General features: G+C 47.5%; 1 protein-coding gene across 1 annotated transcript in view; it reads left to right on the top strand.

The window, feature by feature from the left end:
* The window catches only part of HYCC1 (hyccin PI4KA lipid kinase complex subunit 1), a 410,819-nt gene that overhangs the window by 103,927 nt on the left and 281,155 nt on the right, over positions 1-25,737 (top strand). The window contains exon 2 of the mRNA XM_085631524.1: positions 23,956-24,038. Within this exon, the coding sequence (XP_085487650.1) occupies positions 23,988-24,038 (51 nt within the window). The 5' untranslated portion in view covers positions 23,956-23,987. The remainder of the gene's footprint in view (positions 1-23,955; positions 24,039-25,737) is intronic.

The raw sequence follows: 25,737 nt of genomic DNA, 5'->3' as shown, positions 1-25,737 counted from the left end.
GCTGCTGCCATACTATAAAAGCAACGCCGGGATTGGCGTGAGCGTGTTGGCTTGACGCTCTTCTCAGGCTGAGGCAGTCTGTGCCGTTTCTCCACCGACTGTAGAAGCCGGGTTATAGAAACCTAAGTGCTCATTTTGGCAAGCATAAGATGGCTGGCAGTCGCAACTGGTGCAGGTAGGGTGGTGGGGCGGGGCGCGGTGGATGGGGGGTGAATTCTACAGGCAACTAAGAGGGAAAATGTATATCTTTTTTTAAACCACTAACCTGATGTGCCGAGCTCAAGGTAAGTACTTTTTCTTTTTTACATTTTATTTTCCCTCGTCGGCTTCTGTCGACTTCACTCTCCCTATGCTTTGCCCCACCCACCGCTCTTACCTGCTCCGGCCACGACTGATGGCTAGCCAAACACACATGCGCACTGAGAAGTGTACATAGCACTCAATCGCTCCTCCCTTCCATGGCCCGGCCCGCCTCTCTCCCTACACACGCTGGCTCAGGCAGCAGCTGAAAATTGAAACAATAATAAAATATAGTTTTATATTTCAGCTGCTGGCTCTGAGCCAGTGCTGCGACGCTCCTCTGCCGTTGCGGTGAAGCAGCCAACTGAGTTCAGGTCTCCAAAATCAGGTATTTGTTCTTATCAAACCATTGAAGTTCCCTGTGCAAATTTCCACTTTTTTTTTAAAGATTGCAGGCACACAATGCCTTTGAGCTCAGTGAAAATGTTTTGAAGAGTGGTTGGCAGGAGAAATGCAGGCCTGCATGGAGGAAGGAATGGAAATTGTTTTGTGAGTTGTGGATTGGTAATGTGGTAGTGTGTGTGGTATGTGGTCATGCAATGGAAGAGTAGCAATACCATTGTTTCGGCTGGGAGTGTGGTGATAGAATGACAGTGGAGTTCCGGGATGGTAGTCTGGTGCTTAAACAGGGTTTGGGTTTAGTTGTACAGACTGATGTGGGTGGTATTTCAGTAAGGTGGGCATCAGTAGTATGCTTCTGGCAAGTGAAAGTATTGTGCTGGGTTGATGGTAGTGGTAGCTTTGGGAAATAATAGTGGCATGTGGCAGTGTAGTGTGGTGCTGAGGTTGGAGTGCAATGCTGCGGAGAGGCACAGTGGTGCTTGACACTGGTAGTGTAGTGTGGTGTGGGAGATAGTAGTATACTACTTGAAGAGAATGCAGTGCTATGATGCTGTATTGCAATGCTGGTTGGCTTGAGAGGAGTGGTACAACTGTAATAGTAGGGCTGGCGATGTAGTGTTCGGAGGAATACTGGTAATGCATTGCAGTGATGAGGCAGTAGTGTAGGACTTTGGGTGGACAAACAGCTGGTAGCATTGTCAAGTTAATATTTTGGGCATGGCAATGCAGCAGTAGTGCTAATAATCAGAAGATTGTTGTGTACTCGTCCTAGGAAGTGCTCTGTATGTGTAGGGGACAGACTTGTCGTTTGCCGGATTGCTGTTGCCCCCGTGTCTGCTGCCAGAACTAATGCAATGGGCAGGAGTGCTGGTTTGCGCAACATCCCAGCTCATCAGTCGGAAAAGATGGCACAATATGTGAAGGTATTTTTTTAATAATTGTCATATCACGTTTCTTTTAAAACTCCAGGCAACCATGCATATTACATTTAACACAAGCAATCAAATAAAGGTTCATTTTAGAGAACGGAAAAATACTTTTTAAGGGATGAAAAATATGTCATGTCGTTTTGAGTAGCCTTGGGTATCCCATGCTGACCACAAATGCACAGCTGCGCTTTGAAGTTAATGGTGGGAAGAGAACGGCCCTCCTCTTATCTGTGCTGTTGCTGAGGAGAAAACACCATTATTATATAATTGTCTAAGAGACTGTGTTTAACATCACATTGAAATAAATGTGTGTGACCTAAAGTCCCAGCTCCATCCCTTAGCAACTCAATAGCTTGAGTAGATACTATATGGGCATTAATGAGCCTTCTATTGCTGCCACACTGCTGCCGGCTCACACGGCTGATGGGCAATGCTCTCCGGTGCTCAGAGGGAGAGCACTCTTGCAGAAAAAGCTGTACTCGGGCTACCCAAAATCTGGGGGTTGCCACAGCAACTCTCTCTGTAGTACTCCTAAGAACTCTTTTTGTTTTTTTTAATCGCCTCAAGGCTAGCGACAAACCAGACCTAAAGATGACATAAAAACAAGATCAGTGAGTCTGCCAGTATAATGTGAAAACCTAATGGCATTAAGGTTAGCGAGCATATCTTGTCCTCTTCACCAGAAACATTGTTACCACAATCGACATGCGCAGATGACATCACTGCAACCCCATGGGATCACTGAATACCACGGCTGCCTAGTTTTGTTCCACCTCGTGCCTCTTTCTTCCACCACCCTACACTTGTTGTGTCTTCCTCTCACGTTTGCACTTTCTTTTTCAAACCTCTTTTTTCCGTAGTCGCTGATTTCCTATCTTTCTCTTCTTCCTTCTTCTCTCTTGCTTTGGTTTCAAGTCTGATGATGAAAAATAAGTCCTGGTTCCCCAAAATGAATGCCAGTGTCCAACCATGCAACTGTCTGCACTAATTAATCCGTGAGAATATTCCAGAAACAAAAGACAACTACAGTTTACACTGTTTGTGCCCAATGCCGTAGGAATATGGTTTTAGGCTCACTTTTCTTAGCATAGCTAATTGAGGGCACATTCATAGGTTCTGCACCTCTTCCGTACAGAATCCGTATAATCGAGATTTTTTATTTGATATTTAATAAATTGCTGTCTTAGAGATAGCAACATGTTGCTCATTAAATGCCATTGTAGGCTTGTTTGATCATATGAATTTGCTACATGTTTGGCTTTTTTCCTCTTAAAGCCCTAAGATTTTCTGTGTAAGACATCATACTGATTACAATTGCTACTTAACGAGACAAAACTATTCCCTTGACCATCTATCATCATCTTATCTTTAAAATTCCGAAGAGAAATGCAAACAAAAATCAGTGTCTGTCTTATAGACATGAACTGCAAGGCCATTAGAGACAAGAGGGTGAGTGGGCTTGGTTCCCGCAATCAATTTATTTGTACTTATTTAATTTATTGGAGTCCATAAAGGTTGCAGTTGGGTTTTGCGAATGCATTTCCATTCTATAATAACTTTACCTTCCACTTCTCAGATCGTATAAAGAAACAATGAACCTGCTTATATATGTCATCCATACGGTAAATTATCAGCCAATGTTTTCTAGTATCTTGGTTTGTGAGAATGAAGTACATCACAACCCATTTCCTTTCATCCTAAGATTTCCTAGCAATCCTGATTCATGTTTTATATCCCTTCTTTAAATTGAAAATGTGTTTTCCTGGCTGTTTCATTAAACAGCTGGCATGACTGTTCTTCTCGACAATATTGAATTTTCCTTTTCTTTACTATCACATTTGCGGGGCAACTCTTCCATATTCTCTCCGTGACCAATCCTGATTTCCCTTCATTATAGTAGCGAGAATAGGAAAACTAATGTCTATTATCGATTTCTCCCAGGGCATGCATGTAACAACTACTGACCCAATCATAAGTTCCACATTAAAAAAAGTATCGATCACTCAACAATTAGGTCGGTTTAAAAAAAATATTTTCAGCTATGCCTGCCCATTAAGGCGTTTTCAAGCCTCTGTTCCGCCCATGAATCCTAGCTTCAGAGATTGAGAGCTTATTGTCATGTGGGCTATTACAGCAAAGTGTTGCGGAAAGTGATTGCTCCCAAGTCTGTGCAGTGTCTGAAGGCCATCATCAAAATAATAGAAGAAAGAAGTAGAAACACTAAATCCCTGAAGGTCAATTTCAATTGGTACTGAGGGTGCTCGGTGTTATGTAATATGCCACGTTCATCCCCTATTGAGTCATTCATCGATCTTTCTTTTATAATAATGGCCTGCATCTGAAGAGCGTTACCCATCTTCTTGACAGTTTCCAGTTGGATTCCCCAGCAGTGAAGTAAATCAGGATGAAATGACACTCTACTAACCAGTTATGCATCAATGTTACTTTTGTAGCTATAGCACTGCCCTAAGCACATTTATTCTCATATTCTGTGTCCACTGATAGAGCTGCAGTGGTGCAGGTAAACACTTCCCTCTTTGCTTTTATTAAGCAGCTTTACTCATGCTTCATCCCCGGCTTTAAAAAGCTATCCTGGTTTACTTTATTAAGCACAATGAACACAAAATGGAATTCCTGAATCAATGGATTCAATATAGTTGGTGTTAGCTTGCAAGCCCCTTTCATTTGTATTCTTACCTTCACCTATTGTCCCAGCCACCAAAAAAGCTTGGACATCTGTCTGTGTTGCTTCTTTCACCTCCTAATGCTTTTCCATTAATGCCGCCTCCACAGAACTTTTAGCCATTTGTCTAAGTACTTTTATTATTTTTTTAATATTTTCTTAAATCTGTTTTTCTCCTGCATAGGAGTGGTGGAAATCCTTTTTCCATAGCACGCCATGGGCAAATAATTGCTTAAAATTTCTTAATTTGATTCCTCAATCTTCTGACTCCAAGCAGTTTATGGAACCTAGCCTACATCTCGTTTCCAGTGGACTGAACTCTTGTATAACTGGTTAAGCATGTCATCAGCCATGACCACAGTCTTTATACCGGGCTTCCGTTCAAATATCATGGGTTCCAAAATTTGCAGGATGGATGGTAACTTATCTCAAATAGGGGAACACTCTATCGACTTAAGTAGTTTCAAATGTCCCAGCATTTTCATTTTTTTTAATAAATTGCAAGACTACTGCAAGTTTGTCGTCAGTGGTAATCATTTTATACCCTAGGGTTTGCAGCAAATCAACTTGCATTCTAAGCTGGAGGGATATATATTTCATGCATAGTAGGCACAAGTTTGAGCACGGAATAATCTGGATGAGCATCCTCTTCAATATTAAAACTATGGCAGATGAGACACGGCCCAGAAGAATAGCAAGAGAAAGATTGTGCTAAAATTCCCTTTACCCATTGATCATCGTTCTGATCTGCTGAATATAAGTGATTAGAGAAATCGAGGACACCTTTAGTGTCTTATAATAAATATTTGTACATCAATTTTTCAGGTTTGGTGAATTTCTCAAACTCGTTAACTTGAAAGTGACCCCTCCTTTGTTCCCCATTTTTTAGGTCGAACCTAGAGTCCGCGCGTAAGTGCTGCTCTAGGGAAGATCTGGGGTAGTTCAGTACTGATGGAAGCCCCGCCTACTTCCCCGCCCATATTTTTCATTGGCTTGTCTTTGTTGTTCCTAAATGCTGCCTTTGGATTCGTTTATGAGCTCGTTAGTCTATCCTTATGACGGCCATGTCATCATTTGTATCCATCTGTAGCTACTGGCCCCTTTACTTCGAGTGTTGCACGGTATGTGTTATTTAGATTGTGAGCACTAGTTTCCTTCTCACCACTCCCACACTCCCGTTGTCCATGTCTTCGCGACCCACTCCCGCCCCCTCTCTCCCGCTGTCTGTGCTTTCCCGCCCGCCCGTTTGCAATGCAATAGGTCTCATGTACATGCGAGTCCTATTGCATTGCAAATGCTTGTTAGGCCTGGGAGGAGGGGGCCGGCCTCTCTCTCTCCCTCCCCTATAACAAAAGCCTCCCTCCGGGCCCGGACCCGCTAGTGTTCACACCTAGGACCGCGTAACTGTTCGAGTCGGCTCCAACCAGCTGGCAGACGTGGGCTGAAGGCGGACTGCAGCTCTGCCGGACGGACCCCAGGACATTCCATTTTTACAATTACTGATTCTTATTGTCTGACCCCAGCGAGTGAAAAGGTAAGTGTGATTCCGTCCTGTCTTAACTGGTTTACCGGTGTTACAGCAGATTTGAAGGAGGCGTTTTTCATGGTTTTAATGCATGGCACAGCTGCAAACAGTGCAGGAGGGCCGGTTCATATGGGGCTACTGCGGCAGCAGGAAGGCGCCTAGATGTGGTTTGGATATGTGTCTCCTAAAAATACATACCAAACCATCAGACAGCAAAGTCATATCGTAAGTCACACAACGTAGAAGAAAGTGATTGCGTGCTCTATCACAACATATAACGTAATAATAAACATAATGTCATGTTTGTGACATAACAGTGCCACGAGATGCAAGTTAAACGAAAATTTAAACTGATAACATAATACATGAAGCCTCTAACACATAACACAACAGAATAAAAGGTAATTTAACATCGTAAAAAAGCGACAAATTTAACATTACAACTCTTAACTTACCAAGACGCGAGGCTTTGTTTCCAGCAGGTGGGAAACTTTAAAGGGGGAAACTGCCCGATATCCTTGAGTATGTTCTTTGTAAAAGTCAAGGCACTATACAATGGGCACGTGCAGCACTGCTGATGGAAAACTGTTGTGAAAGGTCCACACTCCATTTTATCTTGGGCTGAAGAGTGCTCGTGTAGGGTTTTCTCGTGCCGGTAACATTTTGTGCAGGTTGCAGCACTGCAGTGAACTTCTCAGTCACAAGTACGGGTACTCCTGACATGAGTAATTTATCTGGATCAGCTGGCAACAGCATGTATGGGCTGATCAACCAATTGGCCAACCTGCCTAGACAGCCTCAAGGCGCTCTGTCAGAATAGCCGCCACTGTGCACTACTTAAGCAGAGGTAAAGATGCTTACTGGTTAAATGTCAGTTTGGTGAAGTGTGAGCTTGTGCTTTCTCATCATGAATGTCTCCAATGTACTGTCTGTTAGATTTTCAAGTGTAATGTTTTATAGCGCTGCGACGCCTTCTGTCTAGTAAACGCTATATAGAACTGCAAAAGAAATAAAGCACGGTTTAAGCTGCGGTTGGGATGGTTCTTCTGGGAAAGGGATGTCTCAACCGAACACATCACCTCACCCTTCTTAAGCACTCTCATGCCATCACTCTAACGTCCGAAATTGTTTTGGGGTGCACTGTCCTTTTTTATGCCCTTGGGTATGTTCTGCAGCCCCTTCATTTGCTTGACTGGTGAGGTCCCCACTCCTAATCGCAGTATACTTTGCAGAGATGTAAAAGTTGGACTTTGGAATACTGCGGCTGCAGGGGTAGGGGGAGGCTTTAGCATGTCAGGCTGGTGAGAAGGGGGTCGAGGGGGTGTCAGTCTGAGGCGGGACACTGACTATCCCATAGGGTTCTGCATTTTTGAGTGTAAACCTTCCCCGCAGGGCTCATGGAAGGGGAGAGCCCCCCCACCCCATCTACAGGGGGCATGCACGTCACACAGGGTGCCCGTGTTATACAGGATGGATTTATTTATTTATGCGTTTTCATATAGCCAGTACTTTACCCAGAGGTGTCAGAGCGCTTTACAGTAGAGCAAAGTAAATTACATGAGTAAAACAAGCATTGGCATAGCCAATAGGTCTCGCCTTTGGGACCTTATAAGTGTTTAGCCATGCAACAGTTGATGATGTTGCACCAAGGATATTGTGCTGCATAACTAAATACTTATAAGGTCCCAAAAGCTAGACCTATTGGCTATGCCAATGCTTGTTTTTGGTAGGCACCGGGAGATTGTGATTTGCCCAGAATCACAGGATGTGGAGTCGACCCCGAGGCTCCAACCTTGGTTTTCCAGCTCCATGGTCGGCAGTCTAGCCGTGAGACCACACCCTTTCCCCTTGTAGTTGGAGCACACACCGTGAGTGAAACTGCAATGGTAAACAAGAATGCCAGGCAAATTCTTAATCGGGTACTGGCTCCTGCACCTTCCAGAATCTCAAGACGCGAATGAATGGCAAAGACTTCTTCCGCAAACACACAGCCACTCCGTACTCAGTGTTTCTCTACTTTGGACAGGGTTTCAGCCTGTTTCTGCAAGTTCTTTCTGTTCATGTTGGACACTTGATAAACGAATACGTGTATTGTTCAGAGGTGAAGGAAACTGCAGCGAGGCCAGATGGTACAGATCGGTCTTGTTCCTTTCCACGGTTTCACTAGCTAACATATAAAGTGAAGCAGACAACAAGCAGACCAGGAAGTCACAAAACATAACCTAGACAACCAGATCCACTGCTGCCCAATGAACAAGCATTTACAATGCAATGGTCTCGGCATTGGTAAAGTTAGAGCTATTGGCATTGCTTATGACAATGCCGTTTCTTTAAATGTTTTAAAAACAAAAACATAAACAAAAATAATGTCATGAGCAATGCCAATAGCTCTAACTTTACCAATGCCGAGACCATTGCATTGTAAATGCTTGTCTTACTACTGTCTCCTCACACCTCGTCCACTCTTCCTGTATTCTCTCTCTCTAGCCTCTCTCCCGACCTTCCCTCAATATCCCGTTACCCAGGGAGCCTTCTCCAAATATCTCCTCTCTAGACACCCTTTAACCAGAATCTCTCTCCCATGCCCCCTACTAATCTACCGCCACCCCCGAACTCCTCTGACAGTGCCACCTCTAAGGACTCTCCCAGTGTTTCCACTCTCAGTACCTCCTCCGCCCTCTCTCAACATCTCCTCTTCGAGCCCCCATCGGCCCCCCTCCTGCACTCCATGCACAGTGTCTCTTGTCCCAGCGCTGACGTTAGAAGCACCCCATGTTACCCCTGTTTTCAATGTGTCATTCATGTCTCTCCCACCCACGCCAGTTGTTTTTCTGCTCCGTGCCCCCATAACACTCAATTTTCTCCCTTCCCACTGCCTTCCCCTTTTACAGCCTCGCACCCGCAACCAACCATATCACTTCCGGTCTGTTTTGCAGTGTTCACACTTTGCCACTGCGGGATGAAACGAATCCACCCCTGACCTTCGTATGGCGCTTTATTATGTTGCTGCTCTGTTTATTTGAATCTGGAAAAATCCAGACTTTTCTTCGGTGTCACTCAAAATGGTATCGACCTTTAACCCTCTCAAAGGCCTGTGCGTTATAGTGTACATAGCAAACACAAGATCTCCGGTGGTTTGTGCCACCCTAATAAGATTTTTAGCAAATCAAATCAAAGTATTTCGCCCTCAAAGACCTGTGTTTGCATTTTCTAGCGCTTGGGAAGTCTGCGAGGCCGGCTGTTTTCTCTCCACTTCACACGGTCGAATAACCATCAGCAATAATCGACCGGTGTCCATGTCTGCTCCTCCAGCTTGAAGTCACCCGTTCAAAGCCATTAAGGAATAGAGACCGATTAAAGGGTGTTGCTGGAGGCGGACGCCGAGAGGAGGCTGGTTTCTGGGTCACACGATCCCAGCTGATCCCAGTGGGGTGGTGTGGGGGTGGAAATGTCCCCAGCCCCCCACCCATCACTGTCACCTGGGCAGACCTGCGCGTGCTTCAATGTACTGATCCCTGGGGCCTTTGCTAAAATAGTGCCCTGGGCGTGGGAAGAGACAAGTGTGGCGCACTTCCTGACGGTAGTGAATGAAACGAGGCAGCAGGGGGCCCATTCTGTGTTCACTGGTCAGTACCTGGAAGAGCAGGGACTCCCCCCTGAGCACAAACATCCCCCTCCCCCCATCTCACCTAAATCACCCATGGCTTAGCTGCCTCACCCAGATGGTGGTTCCGTTGATGTGTGCCAGCAGGGGTCAGAGGATGAAGGGATGGGGCTAAAGGGCTGCTAAAAACCTCAGCCACCATAATATAACGCAGGACTACAACAATTTTAAACTGGAACTTCAGATGGAAGCGAACAGACAAGGCTAGAGCAAGAAGGGAAAGGCGCTGGTGTTGGCATAACCTTAATGCACACAGCTACATGTGCCCCTTGGAATATTGGCGCCATGGACACAGCTCGCCCATGCCAGAGGCCCACTCTGCCTGTGCGAGCCCCACTGCAGTGATCCCTGGGGGGCTAATGTCCCGGGGAAGACCTGCGGGCACTCGAGTGATTGGGGGGGGGATGTCCCTTCTCCGACCTCTGCTACCTGGCCAGACCTGTGTGTCCTTCAGTGCAGTGACCTCTGGGGGGCTAATGTCCCGGGCAGACCTGCGCGTGCTCGAGTGCAGTGATCCCTGGGGGTGAGGGGATGTCCCTCTTCCGAACTCTGCTATCCCGACAGACCTGCGCGTGCTCGAGTCGAGTGCAGTGATTGATGGGGGGGGGGGGATGTCCCTCTTCCGAACTCTGCTATCCCGACAGACCTGCGCGTGCTCGAGTGCAGTTATCACCTGCAGGCGGGTGAGTTGGCAGAATGTGTTAAAAAAAAAAACATACCAGCGGCAGCCTGTCATTCTGTCTCGTCTTCACTCTCTCTTTTCGGGCACTGTTGCTGCCCTCAGTTCGCGGTTGAAGGACCCAAAACGTATTGTGAATTAAGCAGCTGTAAATGACATTTTCTTAGTTACGTATGAATACCTACACGCCTAGCATGGTCTGCTGAAGGCCGCACACCAAATGCACTAACCTATCTCCGTTTTGTGCTTTTACTGAACACATAAGAATGCATGAATATTTAGAGAGTGGGATTTCATATCTAAGTGTTGCTTTCCATTCAAGCGTGTAGACACGGTGTCAGAAGCAGGAAGAGTGCATGTTATTTATCTGCTGGGAGCAACTGACGATGCTTGATCCTGCGACCGAGCCGCACTCCGAACTGTGGATGAAAACACATTTCAGGAACAAGGCAGAGCAAAAGGCACACCACCGCCTTTCTCCGAGGCACAGCAGAAATGCCTCGGAGAAACGCAGTGTCCTTTTCGGATTCGGGGGCGTGTTTGTCTTTTCTGTCCTCCAGCCATTGGCTGGAGGAGAGAATGAGACTTTCTTTAAAAAACACGCCCCCCGATCCGAAAAGGACGGGGCCTGATCGGAGTGACTGACCTCTTCTCCAGTGGCTGGCCAGCATTTACGAGGCCAGCCAATGGAGAACAGGGGAGAAGAGGGGCTGGATCAAGCCCCTCTTCTCCAAGTCAATAAATCTCCGACTTCCGGTTCTGCCTTTCGGCAGACCGGTAGTCCTCGACCTAAAAACGTGATCAGCTAACCATAGACAAAGAAGAAGGACTACATTGACTTGTGATGGTCAGTGGGTTCGGGCGGAGTGTCTTTTCTCAGATTCGGATAGCAGCCGAACGTGTTTAGGATGAGGGAAAGCTTGTGGGTCGTGTATAAGTAGTGTGATGCTGGCTGTTTGTTGGTCTGTTTGGAGTGGGCACGTATCGTCAACACACCTCGTGAGACATAGGGAATGCCTTTGGCTAAAGATATATGGTGCAAAAACCTCGCGTCTGCGGGCTTATAGCCTGAAGGCAGTGATCAAAGAGCATTAAAAAACAAGCATTGGCCGCGTGGCCGTAAAAGTAACGGCTGCGCGGCCGTGAAAGTCATCGCGATCAAAGTTGAAAGTGATCGCGAGGACGGGACGCGCTGTGTGGTAAGCACGCGAGTTGTGCGCGCGCAGCAGTGATTGGCGGCTGCGTGCGCTGGCTCAGGCGAGACCTTAAGAATAACATAGCAGCACATTTCACAGTTACTCGTGGTGAGAGTTACAGATTAACAAATTACATTGTCACTCAAGATTACATATTAAGAAAAGGTGGAGTGATTGGGGTTACACAAATGTATAATGCATAATTACAAATTTGAGAGGCATAGGGTGACCGCACATAGGTCTGTCGATATTATACAGGGCGGCCACATCACATAGGAAGTCCAACTTAAGCAGGATTTTATCATTATATACAGGGAATCTGTAGGGTGGTCACATTATACAGGTTGTTGTCATCACGCAGTCTGTAGACATGACACAGGGTGTCCTCGTGATACGGGCAGTTTTCTTTACACGAGATGTTCGTATCACACAGTGTGTCCGTGCGATACAGGGTGTCCATATCACACAGGATGTACCAAGCATACTAGTGTCTGTATTTTACAGAGAGCCAAACAGTACTGCGTCACCCACATTATACAGGGCGCCCGCATCACATGGGGTATCCGCATTAAACATGGTTTCCACATTATATACAGGGTGCCTATATCACACAGGGTGTCCGCACGATACTGGGTGCCCATATCACACCGGATGTACCAAGCATACTAGTGTCCGCACCTTACAGGGTGCCTACAGTACCCGCGGCACCCACATTATACAGGGTGCTCGCATTAGGCCGATGGGTCACTTTGTACGGGGTCCTTCCCCTGTAGAGGCACCGGGTTCGCTTCAAGGGCAGCAGGTTCCGTTGTAGGCCCAGGGTGACCTCTTTACACAGAACATGTCCATTTTATATGGTGCAGCTTTCACCAGGATCAGGAGAGAGGCGGGGGTGGGCGGAGGACACGGCTACCCCAGGATCATGTCACGATCTCACCCCCTTCAATCAGCGGGGAGGGGGGGTTGTCTTTACAGGAGCCGGTGTGATCTGTACAGGAGCGGAGGCGGACTTTACAATACTCGTGCACCGTGTGTTCTTACAGGGTCTGTGTTATTTGTTCAGGAGCAGAGACAGACTTTACAATACTCGTGCACCGTGTGTTCTTACAGGGGACGGTGTGATCTTTACAGGAGCGGAGGCGGACTTTACAATACTCGTGCACCATGTGTTCTTACTTCTTCCGGGGGTCGTTATGATCTGTACAGGTGCTGGACACCCTTTTCAAGACACTGCTCTTGAGGTCTGTGCAGGGGGGACAGGTGCCACCTGTAGGGTTGCCTCTGGTCTGTACAGGTGAACCCTGTATAGAAGCAGCTGCTCTGCAGTCCTGTACATGCACGGAAGAGGGGGTGCAGGCGTGCAGCCGTGGTCTGTGTCCAAGCAGGGCTTGTGCTTGGGAGGTCTTTGCACAAGGGCTGTTCCAGTGTATTCACTCAGAGGGCTTGTGCCGAGGGAGGGACTGTGCCTAGATTGTCTTTACCACAGCATGGGGTCGTGCAGGTATTGTCTGTGCCACAGCATGGGGGGGGTCGTGCAGGTATTGCCTGTGCCAGGTCGTGCAGGTATTGTCTGTGCCACAGCATAGGGTTGTGCAGGTATTGTCTGGGCCACAGCATCGGGGGTCGTGCAGGTATTGTCTGTGCCAGGTCGTTCAGGTATTGTCTGTGCCAGGTCATGCAGGTATTGTCTGTGCCACAGAACGGGGTCGTGCAGGTATTGTCTGTCACATCAGGGAGTGCTGCAGGTATTGTCTCTGCCCTGTGCTGTACCACGAATCATCCTGTGCAGCATTGATTGGTCCTGTGTTGCACCATCGCTCGTCCTGTATGGCACCAGGTGATCCAGTGTATTCCACCACTGTCCGTTGTGGGCAAGATATCTTGCCAACTTGGATTAAGACAGTAGGACACTATCTTTCAGAGTGCGTGTCCTATTTGCTTGCATGCTGAAAGCGGCCGCCCACCATTTCATTTCGTTTTCGTTACTTTTGTTACAATCGCGTCAACCACGTGGGTGCCGCGATTGCATCAAAAGTAAAGAAATAGGGAAAAAAATGTTTCTATTTATTTACTTTTGATGTAATCGCAGCACCTGCGCGGGTGACGCAATTGTAACAAAAGTAATAAAAACAAAAACAAATGGCGGGCGGCCGCTTCCAGCATCTGCAACAATATCTCCATATCCAGCAGGACTGCCTGAACCCTGCTCCAGTTTAGAAAAGAGCTAAAGATATTCCTCATGAAAGAAGACTATAACAGGATTCAGAATCATCCAAACTTTGCTATTAATAATTAATCACCAGCTACCCCTAATATCCGACATTGTCTTTGCCTTGGACCCTGTATATCGCTTCGCTGCATTTTGGCAAAGTTTGCGCTATAAAACTACCACAGACAAACTTGCAACAAGGTTTGGCTAAGCTGAAAGCGTCCATAGCTGTCTGTCTAGGCCTCGCTACGTAAATTCTGAAGTTAATTCTGCTGGGGAGCTTGAAGAGTAATTGTGTAATCTGAGTGAGGATCATGCTGTGAATGGCCTCTGCTTCTCTTTAACCTGGCTAGTTCATAGGACTGTCCCTATTCAGCTGAATCATAGAGGAAGTGCCGCTGCCCGCGTCCCACGCAGTGGGACATCAGCAGGGCAGCTCTCTAGTGGCCGCCCGTCGCAGCCTTCCCCCTCGCGCGCGAGGCTACGCCCAGGGAGGAGACCTCCCAATAGTGTGTAGGTGGAGGCGGGTCGTTGGGGGTGGGGGGCGAGGCTAGCCCCCCTACTTAGGCGTCCCTCTCGCCCAGTTCCTCCTCTGCTTGCTGCGCGCCGCTCCAGCTCGGACACGCTTATTCCGCTGCTTTCTGTCCTTCTGGCCACGCGAATTGTCCCTCGACGTCTCGCCTTATCGGTCGTGCTGGAGATTGCTGCAGACCACGAGGTTAGTCGGCTTCCCCCCTCCCCCCCCCTCTATTGGGGTCCCACCACCCGGTTTTGCCCGGGAGGCACTCCTCTCACCCTGGAGTTAGCTCGGCCCTCGCGAGGTCCGCGTTGCCGGTACCGGTGGGGGTTTGAGCTTAAGGGAGGTGACGGGGCAGGGGTGGGTTTGAGTGCGTGGCAGCAGACGCCCGGCCGTAGCCGAGGTCGGGGCCTCCAAATCCGGGGTAATTTACTCGCTTACGCGGCACCCGAGTGGTTGTCATTGGAGGCAGTGAGGGAGCGGGGCCTGTCCTATTGGGCTCCCATGTAGCAGCCGTCGGACTGGCCTGGCCAGCTGGTGAGGGAGATCCCCTGGTGGGTTTCCTCTTCGGGGAAGAGAGCAGCCGACCCTCGGCATCCTAGCATTGGGGTCCCCTGGGGGTAGCTAGAGCCAGGTCGGGATTATCAACGCCTGGGAGTCCCGATGTGTAGGGGAGAGCAGGTAGCCACATTGTGCCCCCCCCCCTCTTCTAAGGTTTAATGGAGCTTGAGGGGGCTGAGGCAGAACTGCAACCTCCCCAGTGTGGGGAGCACGCTTCGGGAGAATTATCCCTTCCCTGCCCAGTTAGCACTTGGAGCCGATGGCCACGGCGGAGAGAGCAGGCCATGTGGAATGCGGCGCCTTCGGCGGCTGGGCTCCGTGTGTGGAGGGCATCGGGCACTAGAACCGCGTAGGCGTGGGTCCCCCCTATGCGGCTCACGACATGCGACAATACCGGCTGGCAGGGCCGGCCCAGTTGTGTTCGCGGGTGCGTTTGCTGTCTGGATCAACATCAACCATGCACTTTCTGAGCAGCCATGTAGAAAAGTCCCTGGTTCGCCTCCTCGCCCAGAGACCGGCAATGCAGCCTCGGCAACATCGCCCGCGAACTTTCCGAATATCGTCGCCTGCCTGCAGCAATGGCGGAAGACCCGTGTTCGTGCATTGGCGCGGTATGTAGAATGGGAGTGGCGGGTCTGCCATGGTTTAAAAGTGGGGGTTGCTACCGGTCTCAATGTAAAGCAGTTCTTGCGGGCTTTAGGGAGTACGACTCCCTGGTTGTTATACGGAGAAAACAAGATTTGCGCAGGAAGGAGGCGCTTTAGTATACCCAGGATTGAAATTGCTTGTTTCACTGGTTCAGCATTGTCTTTTGTAACTGACTGGTCAAACCAACAACGCATTGAAAAGAGAGGGGTCGGCAAATTATGGTCGAGGTCAGATGTGAAGCGCCCGCAAAACGTTTTTTTTTTTTTTTTAAACGTTTCTTCGAGCAGCTGTCTAGGGGGTGGGTCCGTATCTCCTGCTGCCAGCGCCAAGATTGCTCGACACAATAATTATCGTCATATCCGGGATAAAAATTATCCTCATATACTGTATGTAGCTCACCTGCACCTCCGTGCTACACCCATGCGCTCTACATCGACCCCTGGCGCGTGACTGAAAGGTTAACCAGGGCCGGTCTTGCAAAAGAGGTATTAGGGCTAGGGTGTGTCCAATGGTAAATTGTGGAGTGTTTTCAATGCTACACAGACATGGTAGACTGATGCAGACTTTTAATTGCACTAGCAGCAGTTTTGGGAACGACAAACGATTGTTATTTCTGGGAAAGGGATAATCATTTAACAATGCTGCTAGTTTACTTAGGGTAGGAATGGAGTGTTTACGTCAAATCCTACCGCATGTTTTCAACTTGCACAGATGCGACACGAGTCAGGAATGTTCTGGATTTAGCTCACATGGTAAGGAATGTTTTTTAACATACATAGGAGACAAGGTACGCATAGTTCGTCTTTAAATTTGGTGTTGTCATTCCTGTCGGCACTGCTGGACAGGGAGTGCTGCACACTGCTGGGGGCACACAGTGCAAAGTGCGGCTCTTTTCAGCACAGACTCCTAACACTTAACGGGTAGTGTCTTACTGGCAATCTAGGGGGCCCGGCCACAAAGTTTCTATGAAGACATTTGTTTACAGATGAGTGATCACGTGTATTCCAATATGGTTTGGTTTGGTTTGTCCATAAGGGCGCATCTGCGCAAACATTAGTATATTTAGAGGATGATTTAACAGCAACGGTACAAGCACCACTTCCATCAGGGTGGTCAGCCCATTCTACGGTGCAAGCTTCTTTTACGCATATGCGAGCTCTCTCTCTCTCTCTCTCAAGCAGCAGTGCAACAGTGAGGAGGGGCGGCAGTAGTGCAAGCAATATCAGATAATATTCCACTAAAACATCCTATGACACACCTACTTTATCACTTTGTTGCATTATTTTCTAGGATTTACATGCCTGTAGTTGCTCTAACCCTTTTAAAAGGGAGAAGATGCGGCCTATCGGCTTGAGCTACGCTGCACAGAAGGGGACACTATTTGCATAGGAAGGAGTCTCAATAGCATAGCTTGGAGCAGGAAGGAGTCTCAGTAACATACCTTGGTATAAACTACGCGTATCCTCGCCAGGCGTTAAGACTTCCTATCGGAATGTTGTCCGTTAATACGGCCCCAAGGCAAGATTGCTAGGCATGGTAATAAAAGACACTTGTCTCTCCTGTGCTTCGTTGATTCCCCCCCCCCCCCCCCCTGTAATGACCCGGGGGGGGGGGGGCGGTGCGGCAAATAGTTAAACCTGGACCGCATTACATGACCTGCACTGAAGCGCACAAGGATATTGTATCTCCTACCTGTTGCGCTTTGCAGTGACTGCTCCAGACGTATCCTTGTTGAATTGCAATCTGTCTTCTCATCTGGGAATGGCATTCCATATATTAGAGCCAATTTCGTTACAGTATCACTTGTCCATTTGATAGTTGATTGGCTCATTGAGATTCGCATTTACATTCTATGTTCCGATACACCCAGCTTAAAATCCTTTATACAGAGAGTAGTGTTTAATCTTCAGCTAGTGACTGCAAGTGGGGCATACCGGAATACCCTTCTAGAGACATGACTATAAAGAAAGCAGGAACAATGTAGCTGCCGCTGGCAAAACAGTCTGATGTGCGGCGTTCCGGCCAGGCTGCTTTCACCTTAGGCTAGTTCAGAGCTTTGCATTTGAGGCCGTCCTGCAGCCATAATGTTCTCAGCTCATATGCCTTCCGGCAAGCTGTGAGGTGCTGACTGGGAGCGGTATGCCAGGTTCGAGTGCGCCGCCCGTTTGCGACATTGTTTCAGGTCCAGCTTTCAAGGTTTTGGAGCGCGGTGGGTGCTCTGGGCGAACCGGTTGATTGATGAATGCGTCGCGGTGAGTGGCTGAGATTGGAGCCCCGGGTATTGAGGCTTGAGTCAAGCGCCTGGCAAGGTGCCCGGGGTGCGGGCGGGCAGTGGAATGCAGCAGCCGCCCGGCCGTCGCCCAGGTCGCGGCCTCCCATGCCGGGTAACTTACTAACTGAACACGGCCACCTAAGTGGTTGTGCGTGTGGGGGGTCTGTGCTGAGTTTGGCTTGTCCCCCGCCTACACACACACTGACCAGGAGCATTTTCCCGGCGCTGCTGCCGGTCTTGGGGGTACGGGGCAGACATTTGCCATACAGTGAACCAGGGGAAACGAATTAGAGCCCCCGCACGACACTTTACTGCAGGTTATTCCTGGCATATTTATTCTTGGTCGTACCTTATAAATTAAATGCGTTACCAGATATCGGACATGGTGCTCATGTAAAACGCCCAGATACCAGAAGTCAAGGTATCTGTTTCGAAATTCCACGGGGCCAAAGTGTATAATCGGGTTTGGATATGTTCCCTGATCCGCTATGTTTCCTTGCCCGCCATGTGGCATATTCATTGTTTTAGGATATCACGCGCAGCATCCAGTGCTCACTAGCCATGCATCTACAAGGGGCCTTTGTTTGGTTGCTCGGGACATTACATTGGGGGCCATTGTGAGTGACAGTGCCGTGCGCAGGTGTGGCTGTTGCTGTCCGTTCGATTCAGGATGCACGGTCCGAACCTCTGCCAGTCTTGTCTGGCGTTGGGGGTGGCGCTGCTGGGGCTTGCGCTTACAGCAGCTTGTTTCTGTGCACACGCTTGCTTGGTTAGGCGTGAGCAGGGGAGGGCTTTCCAATTACTTTTCCCCACAAGATCGCCCATGAATAAGTCTGGCCTTCAAGGTGCGGTTTGACGGTCTCGTGTTGTGGTGCGCACTGGATAACGCACCGACAAGGCGTAGTGGTTGACAATTGTGACGGGGATGGACACTGAGGGGAGTGTCCTTTCATTGGGTATTTGGTGCACTCTGAGCTAGCGGGGCGGGTTGGCACCTCACCCCCCCCCTATAGGCAGGTACTCAGGGAGGAGTCCCCCACCCATACCAGAAAACAGTTGGTGGTTGATGAACTCCCAACACTTTCATCACGGAACCCCCCTTCTTAGGGTGCTGTCGACTACCTTGTTCTGAAATGTGCAGAGGACAGCTGGCATGGGTAGGTTGTATGCACCGTATCATTGTTTGATGTTTTGCGCGCAAGAATGTGTAATTCATAGTCTTTTGAATATCCTCACAGTTGCACTGAAATGATGGAAATGCCACACATAGAAATCAGAAACCTCAGCAGCTATGGATGGGAGTGGACAGCTCTCGGGTGGCTAGGCAAATGATCTACAACCGTGGTTACTTCACCTTATGCAAATAGAACCACTGAGCAGCCAATGGTTGGGCTGGTTGTGGGTAGTGCCCCCCCTCCTTTTTTTTTTTTTGTAGTACATATAGGGATGCAATGGCTTCGAGGAATATGTAATGTACCTGGCGCCCAGAGGCAGCGTTTCAATGCCTTGGCATCCACAGACACGTTACCCCTTAATGCCATAGTCATTGCCTGAGCAAGATGGGTAGCCCTGCAGATTAGTTTTCTCTCTTAAACAATCTTTGAAGCTTGCTCAGGGCTCCCTCAGCTCCGTTGGTGTCGTTTATGGGCCAGGTCCTTCTTGTCTTTCTTGTCACCCTGAAAGTTACGCAGGGTCAGGCCTGGGTAGTACTTGGATGGGAGGCCCAAAGGGGAACACCAGGATGACGCTATTTTGGAAACAGATTTTATTGTATTATACTGCTCTTGTCTATGTGGCGGCAATGCGCGCAGATCAGAGTGGGTGTTACACCTGGCAAAGGTGCTTGTTGCTTTTCAGTTCTTTGGCCTTTCTTTTCAGTATGCAGATGCTTCCTCCCAGGCGCACCCCCTTTTCCTCTCGCTGGTTTCTGATGGTGCTGTCACTCTTGCACAGGGAAGTTTGTGGCAGGGGGCACAAAGGAGCAAATGAATATGTTGCCGAATCCTGCATTTTCACGCAGCATGATTTGCCTATCTGGAATATGCTCTGCGAGATTCTCGGGCCTGTCTTTGTGCGAAGGGTGGTGCACTTTGCTGTGGAGGTGCTTGCTCCACGCCCTCTACTGAGAAGGCCATCTCACGGAAGCCGCTTCTGGTGGCCAGTGTGTGACTCATAGAGTCTACATATACATTGTTAAACTTGATGGGTTTCACCCTTATCCAAGGACAATCTTCAGCTCTCCCACACTATTAGAGATCCGTCAATGGCTCTTGGCCGGGAAGGAGGTGTGATTAATCGGTTATTGCCTGCGTTGGGATAGGCAGGCTGACCTAGTGTGTGAGTTCTTGTGTGGCCATGTGCAACATTTAGCAGTATCCACTGCTTTACCAGCCTCGTGTGTAAGTCGTCCTTTGCCTTGCAGTTTGAAAACAGCTGGTGTAATGTTTCTTTCAAATCAGTCATAGTGGCAACGCAGTACATACAGAAAGTCAGCGGCCTGCGCTGTTTTGAGACAAGCTGAAGGCCTGGGTTTCTGGGGCATACAGAACATCTTGAAGGTATTTATTACTGTGAGTTCCACGCTTAAGTCAAGAGATGCCGCCGCCTTTCATCTTTAGCCTTGCTATTCTGAAACAGCTGGTGTAATGTTTCTGCAACTCAGTCATAGGGGCAGCTAGGTTATACAGGAACGTCATCAGCCTGAGCTGTTTGGAGACAAGCGGAAGGCCTGGGGTGGTGTGTCATACATAACATCTTTAAGGTTATTCTCCCTGTTCCACAGGGAGGCCAGGGAGAGCACAGAGTGACATGGTTTACCGAGACTTTTGCCTGGCTTGCCGCTTCTGCGACCTTGGTGAGGTTTGTGTATGTATTGTATGAACGTGACAGAGGCTGTCACTGTTGTTTGTTAGGCACCAGGGCCAGATGACATTTAAGTGCATTGTGTGCTGGAAACTAAGGAGCGGGCCATTTAGTAAGCACAAGGAGCACGGGGGCGTTGTTAGCTCTAAAAGGAAGTTGAGACAACCCAGTTGAGTTTCAGTGCAAGGCCACATTTGGTGGGGCAATTCCAGGCGTAAAGCATTAAGCCAGTCAGCCCAGGGAATTAGGCAGGCGTACGATTAGCTAAGATTTGGTTCAAACTGAGGGAGAGCATATCGACCATAATTAATTGTGGAACAAGAGAAAGCTTTACAAAGCATGCTGTAGATTTCCGGTAGAATGCTGTATGGATAGGTTTCAGGGATAAGGCCATGACCTTTCTGGAAGGGGCATCTTCTTCGACCTGTGTCAGACTGGGAAAGGAAGTAAGGCGGGCTTGATAACTCTTTATTTTACCTGCGTTGGCACGTCTTGTCAGGAGTGATTGTCAAAGGTTTTGCTTTCAGCCAGTCTAGGTTAACACCCATCCACTCCTACCGATGGATTGAAGTCAATTCGCTTCTTGTAGAAATCTCCTTGTGAGCCTGCCCTGTGCTTCTGAGTAAGTTGCAAATTATTGCTGTTAGTTACGGGTTACAGAACAGAACCCATAACTTAGCCCACTAAAGCCAGCTCGCAGGGGCGGGGCACCTATAACAGTGAAGGGAGGAAGGGGGGGCTCTGGCAGAGCAAAACCTTTGTGCTAGGATATGAAGGGAATCGATGGATTGAGGAATTCAGCTATCGTTCAGTTCTGGCTCCATGTGCAGGTGCTAGACCCTCCCATAATTACGTTAGGATGATCTGCTGTGACTTCGCTTAGAAGGTTAGGAACACCAGTCACGTCTAAGCTTACGGCGTTGGGGCCAAAAGACATCTTTGTTCGTCTGCCCTGGGCTTTTGAGTAATGTTGCAAATTAATGCCGTAGTTTACGGGTTACAGAACAGGACCCTAATTTAGCCCATTAAGCTGGCTCGCAGGGGCAGGGCACATATAACAGCAAAGGGAGGAAGGGGGGGCTCTGGCAGCGACGGTTGCCTCCCCAGAGCTGTGGCGGAGTTACAGGGCGATCTGGATGCAGACGGGTACAGTAAGGGTACCTCTGCGACAGGCGGTACAGTAAGGGTACCCCTGTCCGGCACAGTAAGGGTGCCCGAGCCAAGGTCCAGGAGCCGAAGGGGGTTCTGGGAAGACCGCAACGGTGCCCCGTTAGTCCTTCGGACGGTTGGGGGGCCTGACCAACCGGGGGTGTGCCACAACACGCTCCGCCCCTGTCAGAAGGGGCGGGAGTAGGGGACAGATCACGTGACCCAGTGGATGATCTGAAAATAAATATGTGCCACACTGCCGGGCATCGACCCACCGTGTGTGCTGGCTCACCAGGCGGGCGGAGCAGCTAGGGGCTGCTTGCCCTGGATCGCCCGTAAGATAACCCATTTTTATTGTCATACTTATGTTGTATGAAATAAACCTGCAGCAGTTCTTCACCCACAAAGAAAGTGTCAGTGTAATCATTGGGTGACGTCTGTGCATGCGTGTTGATTGAAGTGGATGACGGTGTGGTCACTATGACGCCACACCCCTGCTGACCCTCATAATGACATCTCAAGAAATACCAGTGCATGGCATCTGATCCCGGTCACATCACCGGAAGTGGTCTCTTAAAGTCTTTGATTCTGTTTAAAACATCGAATTGCATAAAATAATCCTACTAGAAGTGTAAACTACTTTAAAAAGAGAAAAAGGCTCACAGGCGCAGATAAAATGTGGAAATACGAATTGCAATGAGGAGGATGCGTGCCAAAGCTGCAGTCCAGTAGTCACCCCTGACAACCACACTGCTTTCAGTGTTCTGAGAGTTAGCAGCACACACCCCACAAGAACTGTTGCTTGGTGCTTAGGAATCAAAAGTATTGGCACAATTGACAACCTCTGAAGGATGAGCGGCTAAATCTTCCCCGCGGGCATTTTTAATATGTGATCCATTAGATTGCATAGATCTCTTCAGCAAGGCGGTTAGCCACCTGCCCTATAGCATTAACGCTTTCCTACATGAGACTTCGTTGGGCCGGAAGTTAATACGTTCATTTCGTAAATGCGCCCTGTGATCAAATTGCACTGAGGGCCTATTGCAGCCGTATCAGTGGGAGCCCTGGTAGTAAACATTAAACTTGTGGCGTTCTCTTGAAGGAGACAAGCGTTTAGATAGCTGTCCCGCACTGGCCAAGCAGTGAAATGTGTCACATGACGTCACGTCAGGCGCCCAAAGATGCCATGCAGCTGGAGTGTTTTCTTGTCACCGGGGGCTTCAGTCACATATTTGCAATGCCAATAGCTCACTCTTTCGTAAATGCGAGACCTATTGCATTGCAAATGCTTGTTTCTTTTACCCCCTCTATTTCTGCACATGTTGTGCTTGTGTTTAGTTATTTAAATTTGTTGCCTCATGACTGTGACTGACACAAGTTTGAATTTAATAAGGTGCCGATTAATAGGTCCTAATAATGTCTCCGTGTAATACATTTAACAGTTAGTGGTAGCTTAAGAAAAGAAACAGATAAGGTCATGGTTGAAAAACACTTCTTAAAAGTATAGAATCTCCAGGTGATTGAATTGAGGATGTAAACATAATTTTATCCAGATTAAAAAAAATATATTGTTGCCATATTGATCTACAACACATGTATGTGGGATTATGGCCATTTTTTTTATGATGCCAACATTTACTTTGAAGACCGTATTCCATTGCAGAATTTTACTGATTTCGTTTTTCCACACGTAAATGCATACGTACAAAAAGTATACAATGTAAGATTACAATGTGCAGTGAAATTAATTGTATTAAATATGTTGATTTGCTAACCAAACGTGAAGCCTTTTCTCTAAAGCAAATGATGCTGTGTTTTAATAGACGAATACATCAAAAATCAGATGGGTGCAGGTATAAGTGCAAGAGCTCACTGCTATCCAAAAGAGTTTTTTTGTCCTTTACGACTCCATTTGCTGAAGTAATAACGTAATATTATAAAACACGTGTAAAATAAGATTATTAGAAAGAAGACAATATATTGAGCATTGGCTATTCGGTTTGTTCAAACAAAAACGTTTGTTGGAATAAGGTGTTGAGGAGTCTAACAAGAAAGAAGTGTTTTCCTATTGGACCATTCTCTGGTGTTATGAATTTTTTAAAAGACTATTTGAGAAAAATAAATGTTTCAGACTGAGGTCAGCCAGCAAAATATTCCTTTATGCCTAGTAGTGAATGCTAGTAAGATGTTGAGCTTTAATAGGGTCTCACAAATGTATATCCCATTTGAAGATGATTATGTGATGAGGATTTGGGCTTGAATTGATCCAAGATGCTTCAAACAGTAAAGTATGTATGTTAGCCTCTGAAATATTTCAGGGTGAAGCACCTTATGATTAAAATTCAAAATACAAATTCAGGAAGCATCTTTGGAAGTTGGCCTAAAAGATATTCTAACTGTTGCATTGTTTTCAATCCAGGGTGAAATTTGAAAAGCACCAGATGTGGGAAAATGCTTGCTGTGGACAAAGGGGTTGTGGAGGAATGGCTGTCAGAATTTAAGGTAATAGTGCGACAAATACTTGATTTTATTCAGCAGTGCACAAACTCTAGATGATATAATTCGAAAATCAAACTTGTTCTGCTATACTTCCTATTAATAATTACTTCTAGTGCAATTGAACAGTTACTAAAATTATAATTCTATCACGCATCATATGCTGGAATATGTGAATGTTACTATGCATGGCGATCCAAACTTCCATCTCGAAGACCCTCCTTATCCTGATGCCACTGCTTTGATCGATGCTGCCACAGCCATCCACCTAACCTAACTTGTTCACTTGACTACCCATCAGGCAAGCCATGAGTTAGATCGCGTCTTCTCTAATGCTTCTGATTTGATGGCTAATGCATCCCTTCCCCTTTATTTGGATGGATCAATATTCTGTGCCTTTCAGCTCCCTATAGTTCTTCTTGTGGTCCGGTAACTATTCATGCATGCTCCAACTTTACTCCCAGGGTATTCTGTGAGGCCCGCTCCGCTCTTCCTCTGGGTGTAATTAATAATATTTACAAGTCTACTTATAATTTTAGTTACTGGATTACTCCAGCTTTACTTGATTCTAGGTTTTGAAAAAAAGATCTACTTGTAGGTCTCTGCAATAGCTTATAGTATGGTGATCTTCTCAACCCTCTGAAACATAAGTAAGGGTTTGGCAACGTTTTGTTCTTAAAAGATTGAATCCTTTTACTTGAGATTCACATCTAATGCCCTTACTGTCTTGTTACTGCACTGACACTCCTTTTCTGTTTCTACTGGGGGTTCATATTTCTCTGAGTTCCGTACAATGTGTCTAGACACGAGAGGACACACTTTACACATTTGAATGTATACAAAATGTTCATTCACGCAATGTTTATTACAGAAAGGGCCGCACAAGTATCTGTGGCTTCTTCTCTCAGCGTAAGGGTCAACGTAATTTGAAAAGGAGGCACAAGTGGCTTCGTAATTCAGCAACATGTATCCTAATGAGACTGACCTACAGTACCTTACTTTGGTGTTTATGGTCAGTTATGTTGCGGCTTGCACACATTTGTTTGCCTGTACATCTGGTAAGTGTACTGAATTCACGGGCAAAGAGACCATTGGGTACATGCTATCTCTATATGCTTTGTAGAAGGAGTTTCAGAGTCAATGCATCTAGAGTATCCCTAAGAAGGTGGCTTCTAGTGTAGCAGGAAGCTTTCCCACACTGGTGCCATCATAGACTACACTCAGCTGCAGAGGAGGAGGTCCCTGTTACCATGCAAAAGCCTACAGCAAAGGATGGAGCAGTGGTTTAAACCACCACTCTGTCTTTCACTACCGTGCTGTGCATGTACTGGAAAGTGTATCCTGGACCATTTATGTACAACAGCTGACCGTGTAGAACAGGACCATGCACTAGTTGCATAACACAGCCCATAAACCATGGCCAAATAACACCTGTGCGAGTTGGATCAACCCCACCCCACAAGTGGGGGCCCTTTAGGAAGAAATCCAGGAATTTAGTATTTCAGGTACATCAGTGTTTGCAATTGCATCTGCCTTAGACAGGTCTGAGTGGTGCAAAGAGTTGACCCAACTGACGAGGTATTACATTGAGGAAGCAAGATGAGGGCACGGTATCATGGCCCAGCATCCTTGTATTTGTTAGATGCTACAAAACCGGTTCCTCTAGATTGTACGGATGTTCTCTAAGAGGCCAAGAAAGATTTTA

This window comes from Triturus cristatus, chromosome 10 (genome assembly GCF_964204655.1).
Source record: "Triturus cristatus chromosome 10, aTriCri1.1, whole genome shotgun sequence".
NCBI lineage: Eukaryota > Metazoa > Chordata > Amphibia > Caudata > Salamandridae > Triturus > Triturus cristatus.
The sequence above is the reverse complement of the archived record's forward strand: the minus strand, read 5'-3'. Positions and strand labels throughout refer to the sequence as shown.